The 27,297-nt window shown below is 37.4% G+C and overlaps 1 protein-coding gene and 1 non-coding gene across 4 annotated transcripts in view; both read left to right on the top strand.

Moving 5' to 3' along the window:
- Afg1l (AFG1 like ATPase) overlaps positions 1-27,297 on the top strand; it is a 207,183-nt gene that overhangs the window by 26,481 nt on the left and 153,405 nt on the right. For all 3 annotated transcript variants that reach the window (XR_003300862.2, XM_026389658.2, XM_026389659.2), the window contains exon 2: positions 7,869-8,095. Coding sequence is in view for 2 of the 3 variants with exons in the window: in XM_026389658.2 (XP_026245443.1) it covers positions 7,869-8,095 (227 nt within the window). In the remaining variant the exon portion in view is untranslated. The remainder of the gene's footprint in view (positions 1-7,868; positions 8,096-27,297) is intronic.
- On the top strand, positions 2,517-2,623 carry LOC113183393 (U6 spliceosomal RNA). Its single transcript, XR_003300869.1, has one exon. It is a non-coding gene; the product is annotated as a U6 spliceosomal RNA (small nuclear RNA).

Genomic DNA, 27,297 nt, shown 5'->3' with positions numbered 1-27,297 from the left:
ATAATTTGTGTACACTGATGTAGTAACAGATTTAATTTAGTGCAGCTTTTGAGAAGTCTTTTGTATTTCAATTTATACAGCTGCTATCCAGGGCTAAGCTGGCCAATCTCTCAGTCTGAGTATTTTGCCCAATTCTCTTTTATTTCTGCTGACTAGCTGAATAAATGCTTCATCTTTGGTGCACCTTGATTTTCTTTTCTAAAAATGAGAGGTATATAAAATAAACAGAAGATGTTCAGCTAATTAAAATAAAAGTAGAAGGGAAGGTCTTTAAGCTCTCCAAAGGCAGAGAGATATCAAGAGAAACAACGTGCTTTGTCCATAGCCCTGATATTTCCTATGAATAACTTTTTAAAATTAAATATTTTACAGTTGTAAACAGGGATATTAAAACTGAAGAGTAGCTGCTAAATTTGGCAACAGTGGATTTTAGGTGATCTTGGCAGAAGCCTTCTCAGTAGAAGTCTGATCACAGTGGGTTGGAAAGTGAACAGGATGTGAGAGTAGCCACAGATAGTGAAGATGGCTCAAGTTCAAGTGATTTGGCTGTAGAGAGAAGGAGGGAGGGCATATATCCCATAACTTTGGGGTCCAGGAGATTTTGTTCTCATTGACTGATTGATTGCGTGTGTGCGTGTGTGTGTGGTGTGTTTTAAAGATGATAAAAGTTGGGTGTAGTAGTACATGCCTGTAACCCCAGTAATTCTGGAGGTTGAGGCAGGAGAGCTGCCTGGGCAATTTAGTGAGACACTTTCTCAAAATAAAAATCTTAAAAGGGGTGGGAGTGTAGTTCAGTGGTAGAGTGCTTACCTAGTGTGTTTGAGGCCCTGGGTTCAATCCTCAGCACTGAGAAAAAAAAACCATAATAATAACATTAATAATAATAAGCATCTACTACGTACCAGGTGCCACTTATTGCAGAAAACACTATAGACAAAAATTCCTTACATCTAAGAGCATATATTCTATAATAGAAACAGAATAAAAAGGTAAATAATAGAATATATGTCATTTAATATAACTTAACCCAGTGTTTTTTTTTTCTGACATTTAAAAATGGGTATTTTATTATTTTATTTTTCTGGTGCTTGAGATTGAAGATGATATCAGTTGGGTGCCCAGTTGGGGTCCTGGTTTTTGGTGTCCCTAACAGTAAATTGAGTAAGACATATACAAGTTATAGGAAGAGCATAGATTTATTGATGAAGGTATACATGGTAAAGTAGAGAAGAATGAGCCAAGTGAGAGAAAGTGGCTCAAGGTCCTGATATCTGGGCAAGTTTTGTCTTATATGCTGAGCTGTGCCTCCTCCTCCTCCCCACAGACTTTACTGAGTATCTCGCCCTATTTGTTCCCATTGGTTACGTTTTTGGTACTTTGTGAAGGATCAGATGATTGTATCTGTGGAGCTTTGCCTCTGTGTCTTTTCTGTCCCATTGGTCTATATGTCTGCTTTTATGCCAGTACCATGCAGTTTTTGTTGCTATAGCTCTACAGTATAACTTTGAAGACAGATATTGTGATGCCTCCAGCATTGCTTTTTTTGATTAGAATTGCTTTGGCTATTCTGGGTCTTTTATTCTTACAAATGAATTTTTAAGACTGTTTTTCTAGTTTTGCAAAGAATGTCATTTTAAAAATATTTTGTAGTTGTAGGTGGACAGAATATCTTTATTTTATTTATTTATTTTTATGTGTTGCTGAGAATTGAACCCAGTGTCACCCATGCTAGGCAAGTGCTTTACCACTGAGCTACAACCCAGCCCTCATTGATGTTTTGATGGGGATTGAATTGAATCTGTTTATTGATTTTTGTTGTATCTGCCTCTGCCATTTTGACATCCCTAAACTACTTCCTCAAACTCAGGGCATTACACATGCTAAACATGTTACCAGAGTACTAGGCTAGAGGGCTGACTTTGGGGATCCAATAAATTCTGTCTGACCACATGCCCCAGAAACCAAACAGAAATAATAATAGTATAAAAGCATGAAAGGAACTTTAAATAGTGTGACTATATCTGGAGGACAAGGAGACCCATGTCTTCAAGGGACTGACAATGATTTTGAGGTTTTATAGAAAGGGGAATAAATTTGAGGGTTAGGGGGTTTGCACAGCTGGAGGCTTTTCACAGTTGCCAAGGCAAGTGGTCTGTCCATGACTATCATAGGATTGGTCTTGTAGGGCCTTGTCCCAACAAAGTTGCCTGGGTTGAGGGGTAGCTTTGATTAATCACAAGATATTTACTGGATCAGAATTTGTTTCTGGAATTCAAGGTGACCAGGAACAAAGAAGATGGATACAAAATGGAGGCAGAGATGGCAAGTCTTTTTTTTTTTTTTTTTTTTTAGAGAGAGAGAGAATTTTTATTTATTTATTTTTTTAGTTTTTGGCGGACACAACATCTTTGTTTGTATGTGGTGCTGAGGATCGAACCCGGGCCGCACACATGCCAGGCGAGCGCACTACCGCTTGAGCCACATCCCCAGACCACAAGTCTTTAATTATGCTTTTAGTGCTCGCTTCGGCAGCACATATACTAAAATTGGAACGATACAGAGAAGATTAGCATGGCCCCTGCGCAAGGATGACACGCAAATTCGTGAAGCGTTCCATATTTTTTTGTACAGCATAAATACAAGTGTAACGTCTCAAAAATAAATAAATGTTAAAAAAGAAAAAAAAATTATGCTTTTAGCCACCCATCAAACATTTGCAGGCAAAAGTGAAGAGTCTAAGTCCTTGTTACAAGCACATGCTCTACCACTGAGCCATACTTGCAGCCCCTAAAAATACTTGTTTATGTGTGTGTGTATGTTTTAGTAGGGATGCCCAGGTCTTCACACTTGCTAGGCAAGTGCTCTACCACAGAGCTATATCCCTAACCCTTTTAAAAAAATTTTATCTTGAAACAGGGTCTTGCTACATTGTCCAGGCTGGCCTCAAACTTGCAATTCTCCTGCCTCAGCCTCCTCAGCAGCTGGGATTACAGCTGTGTGCCACCATGCCCAGCCCTATCCCCAAAATATGTATAAATATATGTGTGTGTATCATATATAGAAAGATTCTTTTTTCATTTTTTCATGGTGCTGGGAATTGAACCCAGGGTTGTTCTTCCATTGAGCTATATCCCTCACTGTTTAAGTTTTTATTTTGAGATAGCATGTCACTAAATTGCACATGCTGGCCTGCGCTTGTATCTTCCTGCCTCAGCCTTCTAAGGAGCTAGAATTAGAGGTGTGTGCCACATGTCCAGCCAGCCAGAGTCTTTTTTTTTTTTTTTTTTTTTGGTACCAGGGATTGAAACTGGGCACTTAACCACTGAGCCACATCCCCAGCCAGTTTTTTTATTTTTTATTTTGAGACAGGGTTTCACTAAGTTGCTCAGGGCCTCTCTAAATTGCTGAGTCTGGCTTTGAACTTGCGATCCTTCTTTCTGCCTCAGCCCCCCAAGCTGCTGAGATAACAGGTGTGTGCCACCATGCCCAGTTCAGCCAGAATCTTAATATATTGTTGTTCCAAAGTTTTGTCATTCTACCCTCACTTAAAAAAAAAAAACAAACAATTTTGATATTCTCCATTATATGTGGTAGATACTCAGTCACTTCTTGCATCAAGAGTGCATTTTGGAAAGCAGAAAGAGAATAATCTTGAATTTAAGTTGAGCCTGTTTTATGGATTCCTTGAACTCCAGAATGAAAATACTCTGTGTCATGGGATCACTGCCAGGTTTGATGGTTCTCTAGGAGGACTCACAAGATGCAGTCATACCTCATGGCTATAACTTATTTAGTGTAGCAACAGCATAGGAAGCACAGTGAGCTAAGGGAAAGGTACACGTAACAAAGGCTGAAAGATGTCAGGCAACAAGCTTCTAAAAATCCTCTTCCAGTTGAATTACATGGAACATGCTTACCACCTCCAACAACTAATGGTGTCAGCAGGAAAGAAATGTTGTATTCCAGGGAAGGTCATTACAGATACTGTTTTTTATTGGGGCGTGATCACATAGGTACCTCAGCTTAGCATGTGTCAAAATTCCATAAGGATAGAAGGAAACTAGGTGTTCAGCATAAACTATAAAAACTTAGGCATGGTGAATCACTCTTACCATTTCTGGGAACAGTGAGAACTTTCTTGGAATTCAAGTAACATCCAAGGGCCAATATTGTGAATAGGTCTTTGAACAGCAGTCTCAGGCCTGCTGTGTTAACCCTTTTCTGCAGTGTTTGTACTTAATGTGATCTTAAAAGGTGGGAGAGTGGCCTTAGGGGCTCTTGGGAAATGGTAGTGGTGTGGGTATACACATGAGGGAGACGTGAAATGGGTGGGACTTTGTGTACCTCTCTTCTGAATTTTCCTTTTTTTGGGGGGGTTACTGGGGATTGAACCCAGGGGTGCTTTATGACTGAGCTACATCCCCAGTCTTTTTATTTTGAGACAGGGTCTTTGCTAAATTCCTCAAGGTTCCTATAAATTGCTGAGGTTGGCTTTGAACTTGCAATCCTTCTGACTCAATCTCCCTAGTTGCTGGGATTATAGATGTCACTGCACTTGGCCAATTAAGGTCCTTATGTCACAGGAAAGCAGGGAGCTAAAACTCCAAACCTTGGTTTTTATGTTCCGATGAAAGAAGATTTAAAGTCAGACACCAAAAGTCATGCAAGAGAACTTTATTAGAAATGAAAGTGAGGCAAAAATAAAAGAAAAGTGAGGCTTAAGCAAAAAGCACTCTCAAGGGAGAGAGTGGACTGTCTCCAAGCAGAGAACAACAAAAGAGACAGTACTGCCCCCAATTTTATTACTGTTTGATGTTTACCAGAAGAACTGGGGACCACCTTCTATATACTCTTTGCCAGTTAGGTGTTCAACTCCTTCATCACTTCAGGTGGAGGTTTTAAGCTTAGTTGGTCCTCTCTGGAACTGCATTGGTGGCCATCCTATTTAGGGGGGCTTCATCTACAAGTCAATCCCATGTTAATGTAGGCACTGGGGTCAATAGCTGGTCAGAAGGTACTTTAGTGAGCCTGTGCTACTAAAGGAATCTTCCTTCCCAGACAATTGGCGACACGTGTCGCCATAATTCCTAGCTTTATGTCAATATCCATGGACCCTGTCCAGAGTTAGTCTCATTAATCCTTTTCTCTTGACATATTTCCAACTAGCTCCTTTTACTTCTGTTTATTTTCTACAATTTAACTATCACCCTTTGCTTTCTTTTCTACTCTGGAAGTAGTTTAAAGAAGGACCCTAAAGTAATTTAAAGAACATTTGTGACCGTGTCATGCATTTCACTACTCATTGCTAGCTACTACCTAACACTTAAACTAAATTTGTTGTAATTTTGTCTTGATACAAGGAAAATTTTCATGAAGTCACATTTGGATTGGTGGAAGATATTTTAGGGATCTTGATAATGCTAAATTTGGGTCACTGGAGGCCATCCGAGGCAGAGAGGCTACTATGACAGGCCAAGAGAGAGACAGTCATGAGAGCCCAACCTGGGGATGATATAGCATGAGGAAAGGAAGGAGGGATGAATGTAGAACTGAGCAATACTGGAGTTTGGCTGAAAACCTGGTTGAGGGGCAGGGGATGGAGTTATAGCATGGAGGGAAAGAAATTAGCATTACTCTTAGGTTTCTCACTTAATTGGTTCCAGAAAATTAAAGAAGAGGGTGAAAAGAGCATTTTCTCTGGTTGTGAGTGGGTGTCCAAGAATTCTGTTCAGTTCTGATAGTATCTACTTGGAATGAACAGCAGTTCCCACAAGTAAAAGGGGTAAGTCTTACAAAATGTTCACACTTTAGATGCCAGTGCAAATGGGGTTCCTAGACTATCCATACATATCCCAACTACAGATTCAGAGATTCCTTATTTTTGTTAGAAAATAGTTCTCACAGAACTCAGGAGAACACGGGTTTGTTATAAAAATCAACCCAGGAACAGCCAAATGGAAGTGATGCATAAAGCAAGGTATCGGGGAGGGGCAGGGCACCCTACCTTGTCAGTTCCTAGATGTATTCAGAAGCTGTTCAAATCTCCATGATTTAAGAGTGTTTATGGAGTTTAGTCCTCAGTCGTCCCTCCCCTCCCCAGAGTCCTATGGGTGGCATTGAATGTCCTAATGAAATCTTTCTGGCTACCCTATCTGTCTGGAAGTTATCTAGGAGCTCTACCCTAAGATACCTCATTATCCTAAATCTAAGTGTGAGAGAAAGGGGCTCATTTTGAATAATAAAAGACACTGCTCTCATTCAGGAAATTCCTAGGGATGGTTTTAGGAGCTCTGTGTCAAGAACCAAATGTATTAGGCCACACTGGCAAATATCTCAAATAGCTGGGAATCTTTTTTTGGGGGTGGGTACCAGGGATTGAACTCAGGGACACTTGACCACTGAGCCACATCCCCAGCCCTATTTTGTGTTTTATTTAGACATGGGGTCTCACTGAGTTGCTTAGCGCTTTGCTTTTGCTGAGTCTGGCTTTGAACTCACAATTTTCCTACCTCAGCCTCCTGAGCCTCTGGGATTATAGGCCTGTGCCTGGATAGCTGGGAATCTTTAGGGCATTCATCTTGGACCTCCAGCTTTAATATTGAACCAAGTCTCGTTGTAGATCTTCTGAGGCCCAGTGTTTCAGAGATCCTTACGTTCTCTATAGGCTTTCAGCACCCTTTCAGCTAGGGTCAGTGGTAAAGAACCTCTGGGTTCAGTTCCCAGTAATATGTCTGTCTGCCTGTTTTCCTTCTATGTGTCTACACAGCTGGGTGCTGGAAGCATAGCTGAGTGGTACAAATGTGCAGTCTTAACATGTGTGAGAGGCCCTTGGTTCATCTCCAGCACCAACTAAATAAATGAATTAATTAAAAATAGAAAGGGAGCTACCTTAGCCACTAAACCTGCCCCAGATAAGGAATGAAATTATGATTGAATTTGACCTCAACTGGTTGTTTTCTTACCCAGGAGAAGATTAAAGAAAGGATCAGACTACTACCCTGCTTTGAAGCCTGTCTTGTGTGTAACTTCTGTTTCCTTCTGTAAAGGTTATGGAAAGGGGAAGAAATCTCATAAGGGCTGAAATCAATATAACATCTGAGTGTTGTGTTGTTTTGAACAGAGAATAATGGGGCTGTAGAAAACCCTTTGAGACTCATCTCCAAGTTTCTTTGTGGTGCTTAAGCACCAGAAGTAACTAGGCCTGGCTCAAAAAGAGTACCACCTGCTTCTAGGGAAGAGCTCTGGAATTTAGGTGGCTGGTTTAATAGCACACAGGCAAAGTAGAGGCCCTATAGCAGATCAGGTTTTCTAGAAAAGTAGTTACAAGTATAGTTTATGGTTTTTGAATGTATTTTTTTCAAAAATGAGCAATTGTAAGTACTTATTTTTTAAAATTTATTTTGTATTATTTTAATCAAAATGGCAATTATAAAAACTGCTCAAATAGATACAGAATTTTTTTGGTATTGAGGATTGAACCTGGGGGCGCTTTACCACTGAGCTATATCCCCAGCCCTTTTTATTTTTCACTTGAGACAGGCCTTGTTAAATTGTTGAGGCTGGCCTTGAACTTGTGATTCTCCTGTCTCAGCCTCCTGAGAAGTTGGGATTATGTACACTGTGCCTGCCTTTAGATATAGTTTAACTACTTAAAAGTTTTAATGTGATATATATATATATACTTAAAAGTTTTAATGTGAGATATATATATATATATATATATATATATATATATAGAGAGAGAGAGAGAGAGAGAGAGAGAGAGAGAGAGAGAAAGAGAGAGAGAGAGAGAAAGAGCGAGAAAGAGCGCTGTATGAAATATCCTCATTTAAGAAAGTCTAAAATTTTACATATGTTTTTGTTTATAGCGTATATGGTACAGCCGCCTGAGAGTGTGACCCCAACTGCTGCTGCTTCCAAGGCCTATTTGAAAGCTTTGGCTGTTTGTCATGGACCTCTGGATCACTATGATTTTCTGATCAAAGCTCATGAGCTAAAGGATGATGAACATCAAAGAAGAGTGATACAGTGTTTGCAGAAATTACATGAGGACCTTAGAGGATACAGCATAGAGGCAGAAGGTCTTTTTTCAAAGGTGAGGTTTATGTAACATTAAAGATGGAACAGTTTCAAGTGTAAGTATTTTATAAAATGGATTCAGTGCAATGAGGCATAATGAAACAGCTTGAGAATTTCCTACAGATCCTTTAAACAAGCTCTATTAGATCCCTGACCTCTTGATGTCCTGTAGCTGTCTTTTTGCCTTTAGGGATTTAAACAGCTTTCTAATTAGATTGTTAAAAAGTGCAGTCCAATCTAAAGGAAAACTTCTATATAATTCCAATCTTTCCCTTTTCTTTAGTTCAGGCCTCACCTGGGATCAGCAATGGAGAAGGGGGAGTGATTTGTTTTTTCCCCTTTCCTCCTCCTTTCTCTAGAGTCAGAATGAGAGGGATGAAAGATTAGAGGGAAATAACCATCTTAGTTGCCCATCAGCTGTTGGGGCCTTTGGTTGATAGATGCTGACTTGCTAGCTCTTTTTGAAAGGGCTCATTGGTCCTGGATTACCTCCATACTGCTATATTCTTTGAGCTCTTACGGCTCTGGGGAAACACCTCAAATCTTTGTATTCTAGTGGGACCTTTTCCCCTTGTACTTAACCTTCTTGGGTAGGGTCTTGTTAGGATAGCTCTCACTGGATCACCTTTAATGGTGTCCACTTAGGTTACAAGAAGCATATCATCTTGTTTCTCCAACCCCTATTGCATAGAGAGCTTTATTTACCCTTCTGCCTTTGGACTATAGGCAAGAAGCAGGTACCAGGTTGTCCTTGTCCTGTACATATTCCTGAAGACACATGTCAAGTTCTTTCGTGAACTCTTCCACACTGTGCTTTGGTAGCTGTCTGTAGATTTCCTCACCTAAGCAAACATCCATCTGTTGAGGGGGGATGCCCACCTCATTTTGTACTCAACCCTAATCTCTTTGGATATTTCATTTGTGAACCTCCCACGCTTGGCATGAGGGAAATACCATAGCATTACTAACCCAGCTAAAAACTTTCTACCTTGATCATTCTGTTCAGTTCTACTTTGGTTTTAGAGCTGCTTTTGCCATTTTTTTTTTTTTTTAGGTCTTTCCTGGCAGGGCACAGTGGCCTACACCTATAATTCCAGCTCCTCAGGAGACTGAGCCAGGGGAATTGCAAGTTTGAGGCCAGTGTTGACAATTTAGTGAGATTCTGACTCAAAATAACAAATAAAAAGAGCTCAGGATGTAGTGTCGTAGAGCAACTCTGGGTTCAATCTCCAGTACTGCTGGGGGAAAAAAAAAAGATTTGACCTTTCTTACATACCATTCAGGGCTTTTACTATGAGCTTGGAAGTTTCCCTCAGGAGTAGACTGGGAATGTGGCAGACACCATGATTGACCAGTCCAGCACAATGATTATATGATATAATGATGAATTATCCTTTTTGATGATGAACCTTTGTTTTCTTAGACTTTCGTAAGTTTGTTTATAAGTAAGAAAAGAACTTAACATAGGTTGCTCATGTTTTACATATCATATGGAATACAGGGAGTCTTCCAAATAAAATAAAAACTTGGTAATAATGGCATGGCCAAGAAAAAACATGTTTTACTTACCTGAAATTTTTTGGTATATGAGAATTCAATTGCTTTTAAGAATTCTGTATCATGTTCTATTTCTTGTCCGTTTTGGAAATACATTTCTTTTAATTCTTTTTTTATTTTTAAGTTGTAGATGGACATAATACCTTTATTTTGTTTATTTGTTTTTACCTGGTGCTGATGATCGAATCCAGTTCCTCACACATGCTAGACAGGTGCTCTACCACTGAGCTACAATCCTTGCCCATGGAAGTACATTTCTTTTATTCCCCTTTCCTACTCTGTAGCATCCCTAGGGCTTATCTTATATTGGTTAGTGAACTTCCATCCAATCACAAGTAACCTTTGATCATTAATATAGTTTGAATCTAGAATGTTCCCCAAAGGCCCATGTGTTAAAGCCTTGTCCCCTAAAAGGGGGATATCCTAGCCTTTTCTTTTTTTCTCTTTTGCTTTGTTGCTATGGTGTAACTAGACCCCCTCAGAGTTATACTCCTGCCATGAGGTACTCTGCCACCACAGACCCAAAGCAGTGGGGTCAATTGTAGTCAAGGACTGAAACCTTACAAACTGTGAGCCAAAGTAAACATTTCCTCTTCTTGAGTTTATTGATCTCAAGTATTTCCTTAAAGTAATAGGAAGTTGACTATAGTCATTACCTTATCTAGTTATCAATTCAACAATGATAATTTTTTTTCTTTAAATTGATTAGCTCTTTTAGGTATATTCTCCTATACTTCTACCTTTGATTTCTTTTTTTTCTTTCTACTTTTGACTTCTGAATTGTGTATAATGGACCAGTGTAGTTTAGTAACTCTTTTTTTTATTATTTTTTAAAATATTTTTTTAGTTATACATGGGCACAATATCTTTATTTTGTTTATTTATTTTTATGTGGTGCTGAGGATCGAACCTAGGGTCTCACACGTTCGAGGTAAGTGCTCCACTACTGAGCCACAACCCCAGCCCCAATAACTCTGGTTTTATTGTGTGGTTTAAGCTTATATAAATGGAAGATTTGATGTGTCAGCTAGAGTTTCAAGTTTTATTAATGAAAAGTCACATTTATTAAATCCTAGTGCATATATAAATAAATGTTTAGCAGTTATAGCAGCATCTTTGTGATAGTAGTTTGTCCTATAGTTTATGAAGCCCCCAAATCTTTAAAACATTGAAAAAGACCTAAATATCCAATATAATCTGAGAAAACCACATATATAAAACTTTAATTTTTGATGATTGTAAAGATGACACAGACCATTTCTTTTGAAATTAAATAAGTATTTGCCAGTTATACAGAAGATAAATTTGGGCTATTAGGTTTTCTTCCTCCCTCCCTCTCTTCCTTCATTCCTTTCCTTTTACCCCTTGTAGTGATTGAACCCAGAGGTGCTACATCCCCAGCCCTTTTTATATTTTTTTTTTTTTTGAGGCAGGATCTTTCTAAGTTGCTGAAGCTGCTCCAAAAATCTATCTTCCCATCTCAGCCTCCTGAGTTGCCCAGAATGGGGTGTGGCTATTAGATTTTCTAGTAATAGAAGAACTTTATTTGTAGTATTCTTAATTCCGGCAAGATTTATGATTTTATGAACTTTGATTTTGGTTTTAATGTAGATGTTTAAACATTCATTATGGTGGACTTATTTTTTTTCCCCATGATAGTCCTAAGAAACTTTTTATAAGCTTAAGCTATTGAAACAAAATATATCTCCTTCACAAAATGCTGGATTTATAATTAATTAGAAAAGTTTATTGCAAAATATTTGGCTGCCTTTACCTATCTATATAACGATGTTTTCTCTAGTAAACATTTGAAGAAGTTATGAACAGATGACTATGCCATATGAGCAACAAACTGTGAAGAACGAACATTTATGGACATTTTTGTTATCAAATAAAACATACAGCCAGGTTAATCTGACACATTTAATGTATGCATAATTGTTATTGTGCTGTGAGGTAATTAGGCATAAATGGTAAGTAGTTCATGTAAATCACTATAATTAGAATTACTTTTACACAGCCAAATCAAGCATTTCTAGAGTCAGGGAGGGAGGAATTAAATGGAGTATGGAGCTACTCTGCAAATCTCTATTTCCATTAATCAGGGGTATGCAAGCAGCCAGGTCTTTTCATCTCTTTTACCTCATAGTATATTTGTAAGGAAGTGAAATTGGGGGTCAAACTACAGTCACAAATCACATGTCAATGTTTTGGTCAAAGATGAACTGTGTGTACAACAGTGGTCTCAAAAGGTAATAAACTAATACTTGAGTGATGCTGTAGCGCACTGTGATAATGTTGGTGTAAACAAACTCACTATACTGCTAATTGTATAGAAGTATAGCACACCCGGGCGTGGTGGCACACGCCTATAATACCAGTAGCTTGGGAGGCTGAGGCAGGAGAATTAATTGCAAGTTCAAAGCCAGCCTCAGCAGACCCTAAATTTAGCCAGACTCTAAACAACTTAGTGAGGCCCTGCTTCTAAATAAATAATAAAAAGGGCTGGGGATGTAGCTCAGTGGTAACTCCCCTCTCCATGGATTCAATATCCAGTACCAAAAAGAAAACTAAATAAATAAAAATAGAGCATGTACAATTATGATTGAACCCAGAGTGCCACATCCCCATAATGCTGGATCATGAGAAAGAACTATTACTGATTTTCTATATTATACTGCGTTTTTTATTGTTTAGAGTTCTCTCCTACTTAAAAAAAATAGTTTACTAATAAAGCAGCATGCCATGTTTCAGTGTCAACAGTCTCATACATTTCATGTTTACTGAGTCTCTTGATCACATCAAGAGGCATGTTGAGTGATTGACCTTTATCTTCTGGGTTTATATAAGAATTCTCTCTGGGGCTGGGGATGTGGCTCAAGCGGTAGCGCGCTCGCCTGGCATGCATGTGGCCCGGATTCAATCCTCAACACCACATTCAAAAACAAAAGATGTTGTGTCCCCCGAAAACTAAAAAATAAATATTAAAAAATTTCTCTCTCTCCTCTATCTATCTCTCTCTCTCTCTTAAAAAAAAAAAAGAATTCTCTCTGATAATCACAGTAATGAAATCATCTATGATACATTTCCTAAATTGAATCTCCTTTGTCAAGCAATATATGATTGTTTATTGCTTTTTGAGAACTAATACATTCCACCCATTTAAATTCTGAAATTTGAGAACAGAGTGCACTGGACCTGCTTCAGACTCCAGAATAATTAATCATTGTATTCAATCACATCTTAAGTTTTGTCATGGTTCCAAAAGGTGAAATTGTGCCATTAACATAGATGAGAATCTTTAATAATGTGCCCTCCCTTTCTTTTTTCCTCCCTCCCTTCCTTCTTCCCTCCCTCCCTCCCTTCCTTTTTTTTTTTTTGTGTGTGTGTGGAAATTGAACTCAGGAGCATTCCACCTGAGTTATATAACCAGCCCTTTTTAAAAAATATATTTTTATTTATTCTAATTAGTTATGCATGACAGTAGAATGCATTTTGACACATCAAACATAAATGGAGTATAAATTCTCATTCACCTGGTTGTACATGATGTAGATTTACACATGTCATATAATCGTATATGGACATAGTGTAATAATGTCCAATTCATTCTACTATCATTCCTACACCCATGCAACCTCCCCTCCCTTCAATCCCCTTTGTCTATTAAAAAAAATCCCTCTATTCTCCCCCTACTATTGTGAATTAGCATCTGTGTATCATAGAAAATGTCTGGCCTTTGGTTCTTTAGGATTGGCTTATTTCACAAAGCATAATATTCTCCAGTTCCATCCATTTACCAAAATGCCATAATTTCATTCTTCTTTAAGGCTGAGTAATATTCTATTGTGTATATATACCAGTTTCTTTATATGGAGGGGCACCTAGATTGGGTGAGTTGAGCTGCTATAAACATTGATGTGGCAGCATCACTGCTGTATGCTGATTTTAAGTCCTTTGGGTATAAACCAAGGAGTGAGTGGGATAGCTCGGTCAAATAGTGGTTCCATTCCAAGTTTTCTTAGGAATCTCCATACTGATTTCCATAGTGGTTGTACCAATTCACAGTCCCACTGGCAATGTATGATTGTACCTTTGGCCCCACATCCTCACCAATATTTATTGTTGCTTGTCTTCTCTATGATTGCCACTCTAACTGGAGTGAGATGGAATCTCAGTGTAGTTTTGATTTGCATTTCTCAAATTACTAGAGATGTTGAACATTTTTTCTTATGTTTATTGATTGATTATATTTCTTCTATGAAGTGTCTTTTCAGTTCCTTTGCGCATTTATTCATTGGGTTATTTGGGGTTTTTTGGTGTTAAGTTTAGTTGTAGATGGACACGATACCTTTATTATTATTTATTATTTATTTATTTTAATGTGGTGCTGGGGAACCAACCCAGTGCCTCACATGTGTTAGGAAAGTGCTCTACCGTTTAGTTACACCTCCAGCCCCTGGTGTTAAGTTTTTTGAGTTGTTTATTGTTGAGAGCCACAGCCGAAGGGGCCCCAGCAAACTTTCAGACTGCCAGCTGATGATTGGCTCACAGAGGCCCCAGCAACATCTAGCTGATTGGCTCCTCTGCGGTGATGCTCATTGGGCTATTTCCCTGTCCTTTCAGACCAGGGAGCTGCTCATTAGGGGACTTTTTTGGCTCTGCCCACATGACCCAGCCAATCAGCCTCAAGAGCAGGAGGATTGTGGGAGGTGGGAAGGCTTGTGGTTTTGGGGAGAGGCTTGTGGGAAGCCGGTGGTGGCAGTTGGGCTCTGAGGGCTTTTCCTGAGGAGCTGTTTTGGTTGGCGTGTTGGTTCTCTTCATTAGCAGAGATTTGTTCTTCTTTTCTAGGCCTTTGAGATATAATGTTGGGTCTTTTATTTGTTGACTTTCTATTCTTTTAATGAATGAGCTCAATGCAATGAACTTTCTTCTTAGCATTGCCTTCTTCGTGTCACAGAGATTTTGATATGTTGTATTACTATTCTCATTTACCTCTAAGTACTTTTTTATTTCATCCCTGATTTCTTCTGTTATCCATTCATCATTCAATAGCTTATTATTTAGTCCCCAGGTGTTAGAGTACCTTCTATTTTTAATCATTGATTTCTAATTTCATTCCATTATGATCTGATATCTGATGAACGGTATTATCTCTCTCTCTCTGTCTCTTTCTCTCTCTTTTGTATTTGCTGAGAGTTGCTTTATGGCATAAGACATGATCTATTTTACAGAAGAATCCATGTGCTGCTGTGGAGAAAGTGTATTCGCTCATTGATGAATGGAGTTTTCTATATATGTCTGTTAAGTCTAAATTATTGATTTTATTATTTACTTTACAGTTCTAAAGTTTGTTTAGTTTTGTTTGGAAGATCTATCCAGTAGTGAAAGAGGTGTGTTAAAGTCACTCAATATTATTGTGTTGTGATCTGTTGGATTCTTGAAGTTGAGAAGGGTTTGTTTGTTGTACATAGATGCTCCATTGTTTGGGACATAAATATTTATGATTGTTATATCTTGTTGATGTATAATTCCCTTAAGCAGTATTCAAATGTCCTTCTTTGTCCGTTCTGAGTAACTTTAGCATGAAGTCCACTTTATCTGATATGAAGATAGAAACCCTTGCTTGTTTATGTGACCCATGTGAGTGATATGTTTTTTCCCATCCTTTCACACCTTCAGTCTGGGGATTTCTTTGCCTATGAGGTCATTCTCTTGGATCCAGCATATTGCTGGGTCTTGTTTTTTAATCCAATCTTCCAGTCTTTGTCTTTTGATTGGTTAGGCCATTAATGTTCAGTGTTATTATTGAGATATGATTAGTGTTCCTGGTCATTTGGGTTTATTTATAGTTTTTAATGTGAATTAATTTCTCCTTTGATTGACTATTCATGTAGTATAGTTCTTCCCTTCGCTGGTTTTTAGTATTTTTTTTTCAATTCATCTTCATGGAATATTTTATTGAGAATATTCTGAATTACAGGCTTTCTGGTTACATATTCTTGTTTTGTTTATCATGGAAGGTTTTTATTTCATCTTCAAATCTGAAGCTTAATTTTGCTGGATATAGAATTCTTGGTTGATATCCATTTTCTTTTAGAGCTTGGTATTTGTTATGCCAGTATCTTCTAGATTTGAGGGTCTGAGTTGAGAAATCAGTTGAGATCCATATTTGTTTCTCCTTTTATGTAGTCTGATATTTTTTATTGCAGCCTTTAAAATTCCGTCCTTATTCTATATGCTAGGCATTTTCATTATTATGTGCCTTGATGTGGGTCTGTTGTCTTGCACATATGGGATCCTATAAGCCTTTTTTATTTGATTTTCCATTTCATTCATTAGATTTGGGAAATTTATTATATTATTTCATTGAAAAGATTGTGCATTCATTGATTTGTTTCTCTGTGCCTTCATCTATCCCAATGAATCTTAAATTTTATCTTTTCAGGTTATTTTATAATTCTTGGAAGTGCTGTTTATGGTTCTTAACATCTTCTCTTCGTGATCAACTCTGTTTTCAAGATTATATATTTTGTCTTCATTGTCTGAGGTTCTTTTAAGTGGTCTAGTCTGTTTGTGATGCTTTCTGTTGACTTTTTAATTTTTTTTCCCTTTCATTTCAAGGATTTCTGTTTGTTTGTTTTCATAATTTCTCTTTATTGAAGTGATCTTTTGCTATCTGTATTTGCTCTCTTACATCATCCTTTACTTAGCAGATCAGTTTAACTTCTAAACTCCTTCTCTGACATTTCTTCCACTGTGGTGTTGATGATTTCTGTTACTGGAGTATCTTGGTTTGCTTGGAGGGATTTGTTTCCTTGCTTTTTCATGTCGTTTGTGTGTCTACCCATCTAACAGTATGGATCTGAGGCAATAGAGCTTCTACCCTGTGGACTTATAGTGTCCCTGAGGTTTTCAGTACCTTACTTGCAGAGAAGCTGCCTGTCTGCTTTCTTGTTTCACACCACAGAGCAGCCAGGAATGTGACCTTCTCTATTCTGCCATCTTAGGTCTCTCCCCCAGCCCTTTTTATTTTGAGACAAAGTCTTGCTTAGTTGCTGTGGCTGGTCTCGAACTTGTGATCCTTCTGCTTCATCCTACTGAGCTGTTGTGATTCAAGTTGTGCACCACTGCCCCCTACTTTAATAAGTTCTTTTAAATGAATTTAAAAAACTATTAGTAATGTTTAGGGTTGAAATTTCTATCTGTCCTTAATAGTCAAAGCTTACTATGCTGGTTAAGGCAGCAGAATGATCATAAAGAGGCATCAGTGCTGTGGATTCTATGCTGAGGTTATAGTCAGGTCTCCTTTATCTATAAAGGACAAGTAGTCAGTGTTTTCAGTCTTGTGAACCATGTGATCTCTGTTACAACTATTCAGTTCTATCACTGTTGTCAAAGAAGCCATAGGCAGTAATAATAAATAATAAATATGGTCCAGTAAAACTTTGTTTATAAAAACAAGTGTCAGGCTGGATTTGGCCTACAGGCCATAATTTGCTGACCCTTTTTCTAGATGATTGCTACGTGACTAGATTTGAGGGTTGGTATGAGACTATTAATTGTATTTTTGGTTCTACTTGAATTGTACCTAGTCTAGCTTTCAGTTTAATATCCCTTTCCTGCCTGTATCCCTGCCTCTAATCAACAGAATTATTCACTGTTCTATTATATAGAGAAACACATATAGAGATAAAATAGAAAGTCTAGAACATACATGGTAACTTTGCATATAATCAAGTTGATATTGAATATCAGTGGGAAAAGGATGGTTTACTTAATAAATGAGGATGGGATGGATCACTGATCATCTATATGAAGAGTAAAATAAAATCAGGTACTCCCTTCTTTAAACATAAAAATAAATTACATGGAATTAATTTCTTAAAGTGAAACAATAAATTCTTGAAGAAAATATAGAGGAATAACTTTATCAACTTGGGAAAAAGAAGAATTTCTTTCTTTTTTTTTTTAAATAGTATCTTTTTAAAAAAATGATAGCTTTATTGTTTTCTTATTTTTATTTTATTTTATTTTACTTTTTAAAATTTTAATAATTATTATTTTTTTTTTTAGTTTTCGGCAGACACAACATCTTTGTTGGTATGTGGTGCTGAGGATCGAACCCGGGCCGCACACATGCCAGGCGAGCGCGCTACCGCTTGAGCCATGTCCCCAGCCCCAGAGAGAATTTCTTATAAGATACAAAAGTCTAAATTATAAAGGTAATAACTGATACTTTTGACTATATTAAAATTTAAAACTTCTGGGCTGGGGTTGTGGCTTAGTAGTAGAGAGCTTGCCTAGCATGTGTGAGACGCTGGGTTTGAATCTCAGCACCATATAAAAGATAAATAAAATAAAGATATTGTGTTCATCTACAACTAAAAATATTTTAAAAAATTTAAATTTCTAGTCAACACAAGGTACCTCAGAAAAAATATGGCAGACCATAGATTGAGATAAAATATTTAAATAAAAAACAGTTAACTGTGAGTTGCTATCTACAACCCAGCATTATATAAATAATTTCAGTATTGTTTTTGTAATAAAAGACTATTAAACTAAAAGTAATACTATCTGGAGAATATAAAATGTAAATAATGTACTCAATAAATTAGTTTAAATAAAATTTCCTTTTTTTTTGTGGTACCTGGGATTGAATCCAAAGGCACTTAACAACTGAGCTATATCAACAGCCCTTTTTATTTTTTAGTGTGAGATAGGGTCTCTCTAAGGTGCTTAGGGCCTCACTAAGTTGCTGAGGCTGGCTTTGAACTTGCAATCCTCTGCCTCAGCCTCCTAAATTGCTGGGATTTCAGTCATGTGCCATCATGCTCAGCTTAGTTTTCCCTTTTTCAGTGATTTCTTTCTTTCTTTTTTTTTCATAAAATTTATTTCAGCCTGAAATTCAGAGTTGTACTCATTGACCTCTTTTCCAGTTGCCTTCACACTTGTTATCCTGATGATTCTTTATGAAGTTGGCATCTTTGAGGATTTCTCTAGGAAATCATATTCTCTTTTAATAATATTAAGCTTTTCAAGAATTAGATATTTTCCTTCAGTGAGTTTCTTATGTTAAATAATAAACTGATTTTGCTTTATACAATTTTTTTTTCCTGGTACTGAGACTTGAACCTAAGGGCACTCTATCACTCAGCTATATCCCTAGCCCTTTTATTTTTATTTTGAGACAGGATTTTGTTAAGTTGCTCAGATTGCCCTCGAATTGTGGACCTAGTGCCTTAGTCTCCTGAGTTGCTGTGAATACAGTCATGTGCCACCACACCCATCCTACAATTGGATTTTTAATTGAGTGGGAACCTCTACTCTAATAAAGAGAAGTATAAAACTGAGCAATCTACACCTATTCATCTCCTATAGCATGTGTGGATATAAAGACTCGAATGCACGTTTCAGGCCATAATGTCACAACCATCTATAGCTTCTCCAGTAGAAACCTGAGCGTATCCCTTAGGCAGTAGTCCATAACCCCTCATGACACTGTGAACCACTGCAGGATGTCCTCACTTGCCTTTACCCCACTTACCCACAAAATCCCCTACAGTGTTTCTCTCTGGATCTAGTAGCTAAACACTGGGTTGGTGTCAGTGGAGCAGATATGAATGGTGGTTTCTTGTCCTGTAGTTTCCTCCCATTCAATGCTTTGTCCATACCCTTCTGATCACACCATTCTGCCTCAGAATAAAATATAAACTCATTAGCATGTTCTACAAGGTCCTCAAAAGCCTGGTCCAGTCCCTCCTGCCATCCTCATCTGTCACTGTTCTCTGTTTCCATAAAAGCACCAGCTAGGTATGTATGAATATGTAGCAACAAATCTCATCATTATGTACAACTATAAAGCACTGATTTTAAATATGTGAAAAAACAAAAACAAGACATGAGCAAGGAAGAACCACTGAAGTTTCTTGAAAAGACTGGGATCTGGTTTGCTTCTGGGTCTTTGCTAAAGCTCTCCCCCACATCCTTATGTCATGGTCCATCTTGTTTTGTCCACTTGATGACCATACACTCCTGGAAACGCTGTCTTCCTTCTGTTGCATATTGCTCCTGTGGAACTCTGCTTACTCCCTGGAATAAAGTAGGTGCTCAGTGTTTAATCCATACTTGTAGAATGAATGGAAGAGTCACAAAATAATTCTCTACTGACTGAAGGCAGGTGTAGTGACTGTGGGCCTATCCATGTGTCTATGTGAGAGTATAGGTGTCTCTGTGAGTTTTGTATCCATATGTCTCTCAGTGAATGTGTCTGTAGTCTCATTCCCTCCTCAGCATCAGTTTTTAGCTAATCCAGAAGATGCCTGGAACACCAGTTTAGTGTTTCCAATTCAGAACCTCAACAGAATTCAGAATGAGGGATATTTTCAATATCTTTGTTTTGTTGGGTTCCTGATCATTTTTTTGAGGATCACGCTTGTGTACTGGACATCCCATTGTGTACTGGACATTCCAATTTTTCTTCCAACTTTTTATTTTGTAAACTATCCACAATATACCTAGAAGTGGACTGGGGTAGACCTGACCCAGCGTAACTTCACTTAAGCTAGGACAGAATCAGAATATCAGGAGTAACACAACATGGGAGGATTTTGCTAGAGAAATTGCCTCTTGTCGTTTGTCTCCCACTGGCACCTATGTGTACTTACAAGTGTTTGCTGCTTGAATGCGTGAGGAATTAAAAAGTCATTTGCATCTTCAGATTCAGAGATAATCAGAGCTTCAGCCATTTCTTGTGTTAGTTGTTGTAGAGTTTTAAAGCCCCCTTGATTCAGATACTTAAATAGGCTTAATTATACTTGTAATCTGAATAAATTGATGTACTTTAGGTTAGGAGGGGTTCTTTTGAAAATCAGCTAAAGGCATTTAAGGATTCTTCATTTAAAGAGAATTTATGGATACTAACATATAGTTCAGTTTCTTAGTTTTTAAAGATCTTAGAAACCTGAAGTGATCTACTTTTATCAGAAAGTAGTCCATGTTGTGGATGATATAATGCCAGTTTTAAAAAGATATAATTATGCTCAGCATTCCAGCTGGAATCATTGTCTCTGATTCTATCATTTTGGGAGATAATAATGCAATGGGGGGGGTGAGTGGAGAGAAACAGGAAAAGTAGTATTCTTGCATTTTAAACAAATTGAAAACAACACTTTTTATCTTAACAGTTCCACCCTTATTATTGAATTGTCCTAATGGAAATTATGTGGAATAGCAGGTGGAGAGTAATCCAGAAAGGCAGAGAACATGCTATTTTATTTATAACTTTGATGAGAATCATCTTGGATGATTTTTTAATGTTCGATTTTTTTTTTTGGTACCAGGAATTGAACCCAGGGGCATTTAATCACTGAGGCATATCCGCAGCCTTTTTTATATTTTATTTAGAGACAGGGTCTTAATGAATTGTTTAGGGCCTTGTTAAGTTCATGAGGCTGGCTTTTAACTCACAACCCTCCTTCTTCAGCCTCTCGAGGCACTGGGATTATAGGCGTGTGTCCCCCCCCCCCCCCAACCTGGCTAATGTTGGAATTTTAAAACTAGAGAGAATGACAAAGTTTAAATCATAAAAGGGAGATACTTGGAATAATGACTTTTAGTATCAGCAGTTAAAATAATAGTTTTGATAACAGTTTTGAAAGCAAATACCTAGAATCTAAATATTCAGATATTTTTGAATAGTTTCAGATTTAGTTCAAAAGTAATATAATAAATAGTCACTTTTCCAATTTTTCTCCTAACTTTTTATTTTGTAAACTATCCACAATATACCTAGGTCCACTGATGAGTGACATTTTGCCACATTTGTTTTATCTCCTTTCTAAATATATATATTTTTAAACATTTACAAGTTGCAATATTATAACACTTAACCCCTAAAAACATCCTCTGCATCTTCTAACAAGGTCATTTTCCTCCATAACTATCTTAACATCATCACATTTAAGAAATTTAACACTCATTTCATAATATTATCTAAAATAGGATTGCTACATTTAGCAAATAAATATACAAGATGCCCTAATCAATATGAATTTTAAATAAATAAGTTTTTCAGTATATGCATTTATCATGCAATATTTTGATATATATATATATATATTACAAAAAATTATTTGATGTTAATCTGAAATTTGTATTTTCTGGGCATTCTATATTTTAATCTGACAGTCCTAACATTAAACTCACTTTCAGGGCTGGGGATGTGGCTCAAGCGGTAGCGCGCTCGCCTGGCATGCGTGCGGCCCGGGTTCGATCCTCAGCACCACATACCAACAAAGATGTTGTGTCCGCCGAGAACTAAGGAAAAAATAAATAAATGTTAAAATTCTCTCTCTGTGTCCCCCTCTCTCTCTCACTCTCTCTTTAAAAAAAAAAAAAACTCACTTTCAATTTTCTCCAATTGTCTCAAAAAAAGTTTCTTTTTAATCTTTTTCTTTTTGTGGGGTTCTTTTTTTATGTCATTTTTGGAACTGGAAGTTGAACCCAGGGCTTTGCGAATACAAGGCAGATGCTTTGCCACTGAGCTACATCCCAGCCCAATTGTCTCAAAAATTGTGTGTGTGTGTGTGTGTGTGTGTGTGTGTGTATGTACCGGGATCCACTTTGCATTAGATTTTGCCTCATAAAATTTTGATAGAAAAGTGATTGGATATTACTTTAAAAATATAAACCCTTTTGTCCCAAAGATTCTTTGTATGAGGAATTGGCTTTTACATATATAAGATTCAAAACATAAATGCTATAGTTTGGCTATAATTTGTCCCCACTAAAATTTGTCTTGGACACTCTTGTCCCTCTCGGTTTGCTGCACTGGGAGTTTTGAGTTTTTAATCTCAGTTTCCTTTTAAATAAAATTTCTGCTTGCTTGCTTAACAAAACAAAAAAACCAAAACAAAACAAAATTAGGGTTGGACATTACTCCTCAATGTAGTAGTTGTATTGGGAAGTAGTTGTATTGGGAAGTGAGGCCTAGTGTAATGTGTTTGGTTACAGGATAGAGTCTATGAATAGATTGACGTGGTCTTGAGAGAGTGAATTCTTGCTCTCTGGATTAGTTACTGCCAGAGAGAGAGAGAGAGAGTATGTTATAAAGTGAGTTCAGTTTTCTTGGGTTTCTTTTGCTGCTTCTCTTGCCCATTTGCTCTCTCTTCCTCATGTTTCACTTGCTCTTCCACCATGATGCCTTCATCAGATACCAACACCACGCTCTCTGATTTCTGGAATCATGAGCCAAAATAACCCCCTTTTAAAAAATAGGTTATCCTGTCTCACATGTTCTGTTACACAATAGAAAATGGACTTAGATAATAAATTTTTACTAAATTTAGTGGTTTGTAGAGTAGTCTTGAGTTGTTTATTTCCCAAATCACCAAACGTTTAACAGTGAGATCCCAAACGCTCATGACATTAGTATATTTCCTTATTGGACATTAGCCAGTATAGTCATATTGTTTTAAAAAATTTAGTGACTTTATTTTGACACTTGCTTTTCCTGACATCCTCTTTTGAGATAGGTTATTACAGAAAGTCTGCTAAAATTCAGGATACTTTTTTTTTTTTTATTGGTTGTTCACAACATTACAAAGCTCTTGACATATCATATTTCATACATTAGATTGAAGTGGGTTATGAACTCCCAATTTTACCCCAAATGCAGATATTCAGGATACTTTTTTTTTTATTGGTCTTTCAAAATATTACATAGTTCTTAATACATCATATTACACGGTTTGGTTCAAGTGGGTTATGAACTCCCAATTTTACCCCGTATACAGATTGCTGAATCACATCAGTTACCCTTCCATTGATTGACATATTGCCTTTCTAGTGTCTGATGTATTCTGCTGTCTGTCCTATTCTCTACTATCCCCCCTCCCCTCCCCTCCCCTCCTCTCCCCTTTTCTCTCTCTACCCCTTCTACTGTAAATCATTTCTTCCATTTGTATTATCTTGTCTTACCCCTCCTTTCCTCTTATATGTCATTTTGTATAACCCTGGGGATCGCCTTCCATTTCCATGCGATTCCCCTTCTCACTCCCTTTCCCTCCCACCTCTCATCCCTGTTTAATGTAAATCTTCTTCTCAAGCTCTCCGTCCCTACCCTGTCCTTGTTGACTCCCCTTATATCAAAGGAGTCATTTGGTATTTGTTTTTTAAAGATTGACTAGCTTCACTTAGCATAATCTGCTCTAATGCCATCCATTTCCCTCCAAATTCTATGATTTTGTCATTTTTTAATGCAGAGTAATACTCCATAGTGTATAAATGCCACATTTTTTTTATCCATTCATCTATTGAAGGGCATCTAGGCTGATTCCACAGTCTTGCTATCGTGAATTGAGCTGCTATGAACATCGATGTAGCAGTGTCCCTGTAGCATGCTCTTATTAGGTCTTTAGGGAATAGACCGAGAAGGGCAATAGCTGGGTCAAATGGTGGTTCCATTCCCAGCTTTCCAAGAAATCTCCATACTGCTTTCCAAATTGGCTGCACCAGTTTGCAGTCCCACCAGCAATGAACAAGAGTGCCCTTTTCCCTGCATCCTCTCCAGCATTTATTGTTGTTTGACTTCCTAATGGCTGCCAATCTTACCGGAGTGAGATGGTATCTTAGGGTGGTCAGGATACTTTTTGATTAGATATTGTCTTTTGGTTGTAATGAGATGGGAATTTCAAAACCAATCAAAGGCTTAAACAACCCTATTAAATAACAGTGCTAAACTACATCTAGATTTTTTTCCTTTTTCTTTTCTTTCTTTTTGTGGCACTGGGGATTGAATCCAGGATCTCACACAAACTAGGTAAGCACTATACTATTGCTATACCCCCCAGTATTTAAAAAAAAATTTTCTTTTTGAGATAGTGTCTCACTAAGTTGCCTGAGTAGCTCAGATTACAGGTGTGTGCTACTGGCCCAGCTATATATTTTTCATACTATTTTCATCATTTTACTTTCATGGATTGTGGTAATAATGTACCCTAATTTCCAATTTATTTAAAATGATATATAATTATAAGTATATACGTAATTTATTCTGTCTCCCATCATTAGTCTTCTGTAAGCTCCTTGAAAACAGGAAGTATTTGTTGAGCAATGTATACCCATTACTCTATATAATGCATATTGACATATACACACTTGTTCAAAGAGATTATAGTCCTTAGCCTAATGCAAAATTCATTCATCTATTCATTCATGTTACTAATGCCAGGCAAAAATGTCCTTGGATATGTGACTTAAGTCTATCTTTTGAGCCTTATATAGCCATTTTGCCCATGCTTAGCTTAGATTAGAATGTCTTTGCTTTTCCCCCCAGAGTATGACTTATTCTATCATACATATATCTGCTCAACCTGCAAGTTCACTGTCTATCTCCCTTCTGTAATTTTTTTCTCAGTTCCCTCTTGCAAAGTCAGTTGCTTCCCCTTTTGGTTTCTCTAGGCCCATTTCCAGCCCTCTCTGGTGGAGGTTTGCAACTTTCTTGGCTCACTGCACTTTTGGTGTTATGATTCCCCTAGACTAAAAGAAATGCCTAATGGTTTTGTTTGTTAAATAATTAGGTGCAGCTGGGCATGGTGATGCACACTTCTAATCCCATCGATTTGAAGGCCAATGCAGGAGGATTGCAAGTTCTAGGGCAGCCTAGGCAATTCAGTGAGATCCTGTCTCAAAATAAAAGATAAAAAGGACTGGGGGACATAGCTCAGTGGAAAAGTGCCCCTGAGTTAAATCCCTGGTACCAAAACACACACACACACACACACACACACACACACACACAAAGTAATTAGGTACAAACAACTCTTTTCTTCAGAGAACTATAATACCATTAGTATATTAAGACTCTGCAAAATCCTTCAATAAACTTTTTTTTTTTTTTGGGAGAATGGGATGGTACTGGGGATTGAATTTAGATATGCTTTTTTACTGAGCTACATTTCCAGCCCTTTTTATTTTTATTTTGAGACAGATTCTCAATAAGTTGTTAGGGTTTTGCTAAGTTTCTGAGGCTGGCCTCAAACTTGAGATTCTCCTATCTCAGCTTCCCCAAGTCTGTGGGATTACAGGTTTATACCACTATACCCAGTAATAAAGAACCTTTTAAATTTTGATTTGGTGATTCATTCAGTGTTCTTCCAATTTGAATACATAAGCCTCTTTTACAGTTAGCACTCATAGCAAAATTCTTTTGTAACAAGCTTTGGAAAATTCTTGATTCAGAGGAATGGTTTGATGTGTCTGGCTTGTAGTAAGAGCTCAAAAAAAATGTGTTAGATCCCACTCCCAAATGCACTCACATGTCCTGGATTCTGGCTCAAAGACACTGTACCTCTTTAAATTTTACGCTAGAGATTCCAGTTTGTGAATATCTCTAGAATCTTATGTTATTTTGAATATTCTTGCTATTAACTACTTTGTATTAAGTCCTGACATATTAAGAATTATTTGAGGTTCTAAAGAAGTTTAAGAAAACAATAGCAGTAATTAATGACCAGTCTTGCTCCTTCTATAAGAGACAGCCAAACCATACTTACCAGCTAGAGATGGATATGGGAAAAAAGAATTACTTATTTATTTTTTTGATACTGGGATTAAACCTAGGGGTACCCACTGAGTCACATTCCTCATCCTTTTTGAGACTGGGTCTCACTAAGTTGTTTAGGGTCTTGCTAATTTGCTGAGGCTGGCTTTGTACTTGTGATCCTTCTGCCTCAGTGTCCCAAGCTGCTGGGATTAGAGGTGTGCACTATTGTGCCTGGCACGATTTAGTCTTTATTTCTTTTAGCAAAAAGAGCCTTAAGTATAGAGACTTAGAATAACTAGAATATTTATAGATATTAGCAAAAATCTTTTCTCTCTTGAGAATAGATAAATTCTCATAAATACTTATCTTAGGCCAGTAACATGGCTCATTGAAGTATATATTAAGCATTAGTTAGGCTTGGAACTTGTGATCCTCGTGCCTCAGCCTCCCCAGCAGCATGTGCCACCATGCCCAGTACGGGAGGGAATTTTTATGACAGTAGCATAGCACTCTGCTTTGTTTATATGTATAGCCTGTATACAGATTTCATGAGTTCCCTTTGAGTTCTCCTAGAAAGTTATTTCTGACTATCACCTTCAATTTATTAAGATATAACTTTATTTTTTTTTTTTGTACTGGAAATCACTGAGCCATGTTCCCAACCCTTTTTATTTTTGAGACAGAGTCTGACTAAGTTGCTGAGGCTGGCCTTGAATTTGTAGTCCTCCTTCAAGTCTTCTGAGTCGCTGGAATTACAGCCATGTGCCACCATGCCTGGCTCAACACTTGTTTTTGAGTGTTGGAAGGGGAGGCAAAACTTTACTTCTCTAGCTGCACCTACAATTTTTGACATAAAACAGATTAAAGTGAGAAGAGAGTATGTAGATTTTCGTATGTGCATTAAAACCTTCACAGGAAAATGAAGATCCCAAAAGCATAAATTCCCAAGAGCTTACATACTAGGGTGAACTGAGTAGTAATTAAATTGGTTACTAAAATATATGGGAAATAACTAGAATATTTAAGAATACTAAAGAAAAATAGGAATTATTTTTGAAAGTCTATTTGTGTAGATTTCTTCTGGCCTCAACTCCCATCTCTGGTGATGAGAA

The sequence above is a fragment of the Urocitellus parryii genome, chromosome 8, assembly GCF_045843805.1.
Source record: "Urocitellus parryii isolate mUroPar1 chromosome 8, mUroPar1.hap1, whole genome shotgun sequence".
In the NCBI taxonomy this organism is placed as follows: Eukaryota; Metazoa; Chordata; class Mammalia; order Rodentia; family Sciuridae; genus Urocitellus; species Urocitellus parryii.
The sequence above is the reverse complement of the archived record's forward strand: the minus strand, read 5'-3'. Positions and strand labels throughout refer to the sequence as shown.